General features: G+C 44.2%; 1 protein-coding gene across 1 annotated transcript; it reads right to left on the reverse strand.

The window, feature by feature from the left end:
* Window positions 1-3,876: 3,876 nt before the first annotated feature.
* On the reverse strand, window positions 3,877-5,211 carry LOC104404772 (chromosome unknown open reading frame, human C7orf25). The gene has a single exon (XM_010013297.1). The coding sequence runs from the start codon at window positions 5,198-5,200 to the stop codon at window positions 3,932-3,934; it is 1,269 nt and encodes a 422-aa protein (XP_010011599.1). The 5' UTR covers window positions 5,201-5,211; the 3' UTR covers window positions 3,877-3,931.
* Between the last annotated feature and the right edge of the window lie 486 nt (window positions 5,212-5,697).

Here is a 5,697-nt window from a genome sequence, read left to right on the forward strand (position 1 = left end):
GCCTGCAGCAAGCTGGATGGTGGAGCAGTTCCTAAAACTACAGCTTGCAGGAGAACTGTAACCACAGACCTTCAGGTCAAGAACCCTGCCTAGTTCTCACTTACTGTACCAGGTTAATTAGCTAACAGGCAACCTGTGCTGCTTTGCTTGCTGAGTAACCTGAAATAAAGAATGTAATTGCAACTACATGCTCTGTCGTTATTGTAAGACCTCCAATTGAACAAAAAAGATTTTAAGGTATTTTTTTCTGAGGTCTCCCCTCAAACTTCTCTCAAACAACTGATGATTGTGGGGTTTTGTTTTATTGCTGTTGTGACCAAGCCTACGTTCAGTTTTCAGGACCTAGGAACAGGGTTGTGAAAGTGTTTTCACACAGGCTCCAGATGACTGCAGCAGACTTTTCTATGTCTGCTGAAGGCATCATCAGGTAAGGGGGACAAGTCTGAAACACAAATCACTACTTACCCTGCCCATTAATCTACCAAAGAATAATACTTCTACAGAGCTGTGGCTGCAACACCCAAAACTACCTCTGAGCATCTTCATGGCTTGCAAGTACAACGACAAACAAGTTACTGATCTGCAAATTTCGTCAGCCAGAACCACAGTAAGTAAAGGATATACACAGCTGTGGCCAAAAATAAGTTTGCCTTTGTCAGAAGTGTAGAAGCCAAATTAGAAACATGAATGTATTAACAACTTGCCTATTTATTTCTCATATAATATCCAAGTGCTTTCCACTGCCTGGCATCACCTGCAGCACTTGTTTGGAATTCTTACTGTAGGAGCAACAACAGCAGGCTGAGTACTGCACAGAACAGAGATGCTGGCTCCCCTCAGAGACTGTGGGACCATATAGAGATAATGTAAAGTAAATTAAAAGTGCCACAAGAACTGTTTCTCTGAAACAGTTTAGGAATCCACCCTTGCCAAGGACACTGAAAATCCCAAACAAAATCCATAGCAGCAAGTGAGACATCTCTGGATCCTCGAGTGCCTGCTGTAGTGTAGACAAAGCAGTTGTATGATACTAGAAGAAAAGATGAGCAGTCTTTGATTTCTGTGCTTATCAACTTAATTTAAAACATAATTTGGTATCTTCTGTTTACTCATTTCTCAAGTCATAAATAAGTGCAACATCTAATCCCCCCTCTGTGAAATGAAGTAGAACCTAAACACACCAAGCCAGAACACCAGTTTATATATAGAGATCAACAGTATCTTGGAAGGCAACACAAAGACCACCACCCCCCCTCTGTGAAATGAAGTAGAATCTAAACACACCAAGCCAGAGCACCAGTTTATATATAGAGATCACCAGTATCTTGGAAGGCAACACAAAGACCACCAAATATTCCACTCAAAACACATTACATAGAATTTCTAGAGTTTCGCATTCCTGTAATGTTGCTCATATGATTGGTAAACTGGTAAAAGAAAGAAAATCGATTCACTGACAAATACTGTGTTGGGCAAAAGACTGGTAATGAAGAAAATCACCACACGATGGCTCCAGAGACAGAGGCTTTTAAACAGAGCTGAAGTGGACGGAAGCAGCTCTCTCCCATTTACTCATTCAAACCCTCACCAGAGTAGGAAGGTCGCAAGCAAATTAAAAGTAACTTAAAGGATTAGTTCTTGAAAGGTCATAACGAATTACCATGCTCTGAGTTGTAAACAAAAAGAATGCCCCCCCCGGTTGATTGTTTATAAATGATGCACTAGGAACAGTAATATGCACCTTCTTTCAGGACTTTGATATCAAACAGAAAGAGTTTTGAAACACAATGTTCTTTCTTCTTCCCCTCTCCCACCTCTACTCCCACACCTGATGCAAAGGAAAGACATCACAGAGGTGTCCAGAGTAAGAATTCCCATGGCAGAAATGAAAGGCACTTTTCCTTCCAGCTCTTTATATTTGTGAGCATGTTTGTGCTCTGGTAAATCCATCGTCCCATGATAAAGCACTGTCTCCTAAAGCTCCTGTGTGCTGAAGCTTGCACTAACCACTAAGGCAGACTTGCTTTTCTGCAGCACAGCCAGCACGTTACCTATGTAATTTCATTGCTCTGCTCCTCCTTTCCCTTCTGAACTTCCAGGAGAATTAATGGAATCAGCGGGTATGTGTCCTGCCATGAGGTTTCATTACACTGCATTAAGACTGTAGGAACAAGTTACATCTTTTGTTAGAACAGCTTACCAAGGGAGAACTGTGAAACTGGCAGGTAGAAGACTGGCTGTTGAAGCAGCGAACAACAAAATCCAGTTCCACTCATCTTAACTAAACCACATGAACGACCTCAGTGACCAGCAGAAATGAGGAGTAAGTAAAAACAGACTGGACTTTGCACTGTTAGGAGTTACAGGTAAAGATATGCAGCACCTGGATACTGGTGACAACTCCTAACAGGTTACTCTACAGGCATAGTAAGATCAGAGCAAGAGTCATACTGACAGAAGTACACCTTTGCTCCTTGGAGTTAAGATTACTCAGCTGGAAGAGGCATGCAGAGTAGTTTTGCTGGCATGCCAGTACCTTTACACCAGTGTTGGAGTATACCAGACCACTGGAGACAGAAAGAAATAAGTTTAGACTCTGGCCAAGGGGAGCTACTCTGTACTATTGGAAGAAATTTAGAGTGGAGCAGCAAGAGGCAAGGGAATGTTCTTTGCCTGACCTATAGGCTGCATAATAATGCTATCTTGTTGAACAACAGCCTACAAAACATTCAGTGAGTATCTCTTTCACTGACCTGATAAAATGTATAGCTCGGGACCAAGAGGTTCACTCCGGCATCTCAGTATTTTCCACTAGGAATCTGATGCAATTTAATACCAATCAGCAACTCCTGTCATTACTGCATACAGAAACACATTGGAAAGACTTCCCAAACTGCAAGTCTCTCCTGGAAAACAAAAAATAAGGAATGGTTGTTTAGTCTACACTTTTGAGTAAAGCCAGCAAAAAACACCAGTGAAAGAGCTTCTCCCTACTATAGGGCAACCTCGCATTTAACAACGTGCCCCACAAACCTCCTCCTCTGCCACACCAACACTGAAGGACCTCAGTGAGCCTTTGTTTCAGGTAACCCACAAACAACAAAATCAAACTGGAGCTTGCCATGAGTCCTCAGCAGGGAGCTCATTAGTATCAGAACCCACCTGTGTGCTGGCTCGATGTAGGAGCATTCTGCTATCTCAAAGCCTTAAGCTGGGTTTTGCTCCCAGCAAGACTTTGCATTTGGCAAAGAGGAAAGGGAAGTGGATTTGCCTCCTTGATCTGCTACCACTGGATGTCCAGTTCAGCCCAAGAGTGACAACATATTAGTACCAATAAACTCCAATTTCAACTGATTTTTATGGGAATTTTAAAGCTGTTGCCCAATTCAGTCTAACATGGTACACATACAGAGGTTCCTTTCAAGAAAGGAAGGAAGACTTAAGTTGGTTTCTATTCACAGCCACTAGTCATGACTTCATGAAACAACATACACCCAAAAAGGCATAATTCTCTACACAAAGTACCCCTGAATCAACAAAAAATTCAGTCAGATGAAAGAAAGATTTCAGTTCCACAGAAGCCAAGTCTGAAGTCCATGTAAGGCGCTGAATTTAATCTCCCCGAGGAGGACAAAAATGACAAGGGCACAACAACTGTGCTTTAACTGAACGTTTTAATAGGGATGGATACAATATACTGTAAGCCAGTTAACAATTTGCACTGAAATCTTACTACCTTAGCGAATAAATTAATGGCCAGCTGAACAAAATATCCCCTAAGGACTGAGTAAAGATACTGCAAATCCCTTGAGGAGCCCTTCCACTGCTACAGTCACTGCACTCACTGATACACACCCAAAAATGTATCGTTAGGATTCTTGTGTTTCTCCAAATGCCTCCCCTGCAGCATTCTAATAACTCATTCAATGACTTATAGTCCATTACCAGGCGGGCAGCTCTTTGGTAAAGGTGTGGCAACAGATTCTTTGCTTTCTGTCAATGCACGTGGCTGATGGACAAAAACACTGAACCTGACACCTTGGTTAGCTGCTGCCCTCACAAACCCACTATTTGCAGTCATGGTGATAGCTTTTAAAGTGTCTCCTGTCCCAAAAATGGTTAGAGAACGGCTGTTGATTTTTGAACTAGCCACTAGTCCTAAGGCACGGTCAGATGGCTGATCTGGCACCACTTTAATTCTTCTCACAAGCATTGCAGCTCGTTCTTTCTCCCCAGGTCCTCCCAGCGTTTCCAAGATGGACTGAAAATCTCTGACAGCAGATTCGCAGGCAAACAGCTCCTTCCCCTCCATGAACTCCTCCAGCCGAGGCAGGACTCTCTCCCTCCTTTCCTGAGCAGCTTGCTCCGTCAGCACTTTCTCTTTGAAGATGAAGTAGCAGCCACCATAGCTCAGAGCAGAGACGTAGGTTATTAAGGTAGTGATGTCCAAGTTAACCCTGTTGCACACGTTTACTTTAATCTGGGTAGGAAAAGCAACACTGGCCACTAAATTCTCCCGGTCTACTCTGGTCACCTGCAGGAGTTCAGGGCCTTCTTCATCCGATTCACTGGCGCCAAGGTGCTGGTTTCCTGTGGACGGCTCTGCCAGTGAGTTCACAGCAACAATGTCTCCTCGCACAGATATTCCCATCTCCTTGAGCCGCTCTGCCATAGGACTGGACACGCTGTTGTAGAAGGCAAAGATTATGTGGGGATTGCTGTACTCCACTGGCTGCTGATGGCTTGCTTGCAGGAAGTCCTCCGCCTGCTCAATGATGCTTTTGTCACCATACTGGCCTCTCCCCAGCCAGATGTTATGCAGGGCCTCAGCCTTACGGCCGATGGCCTTCACCCACGTGTGACCTCCGTTTGCAACAACATCCACCACCAAGGTCTGCTTGTCTCCAAACCTGTCCTCATAAGCAAAGACATGGAGGACGCTGACAACGTCCTCCAGGTTCTCTGCGGACTGAATAATGGCCTGGAGATGGGTAAGGTTTGTACTCTGCAGATGGGATTCTTTAATGGCCACCTTCCCTGCCTCCACCTTGTGTAAGAAGTTTAGCTCAGCCTTCAGTTTGCTGCATAGTTTTGCCCCACCTTCTATTCTCCTTTTCTGGGACTTGGAAAGGGCTTCTGCTCTCTTGATCAATTCTTTGGCAACAGCAATTCTTTCACAAAGCAGCGACTGCACAGACATGTTGGAAACATTATTCCTATCGAGTGAAAGCAAAAGAGAAGATTGTTACCACATAGTCAAGGATAAAGACAGTCAAAAGAGATCTTTGCAACAGTATACACTGAAGCTCTGCAGTAGATTTAGCACAACAGCAACCACTACTGTAAAGCACAAGCAGCAGGAACCTCAGCACAAGTCTCACCAAAGAGTTTAATTCCTTTCCTTCGCCTTTGGGGATCCAACCTACAGCCTCAGACGATCTCAGGTCTCAGCATGGGAGAAGAGCAGCACTCAAGTCCCCACATCACAAGTTTGTGGGTTTTCCTGCCCCATGCAAGCCCTTCTCTGAGCTGCTCACTTAGAGCTCATGTGCAACAGCTGCCATCCAGAGCAAAATTAGAAAGCCTGTTCCTGCCATATGCAAACCTCCCTCTTCACCACAGTTACCAGTAAAATATAAAAGCCACGCACCATGCCTACAGACATATATAACACCTGTGAAGTCTGGCTCCCAGTAA

Source organism: Nestor notabilis, unplaced genomic scaffold, assembly GCF_000696875.1.
Source record: "Nestor notabilis isolate BGI_N333 unplaced genomic scaffold, ASM69687v1 scaffold6274, whole genome shotgun sequence".
Lineage (NCBI taxonomy): Eukaryota > Metazoa > Chordata > Aves > Psittaciformes > Psittacidae > Nestor > Nestor notabilis.

What these genes read in the sequence shown, in the direction of transcription:
- LOC104404772 (XM_010013297.1), bottom strand. Translation starts at nt 5,200, where the DNA reads ATGTCTGTGCAGTCGCTGCTTTGTGAAAGAATTGCTGTTGCCAAAGAA.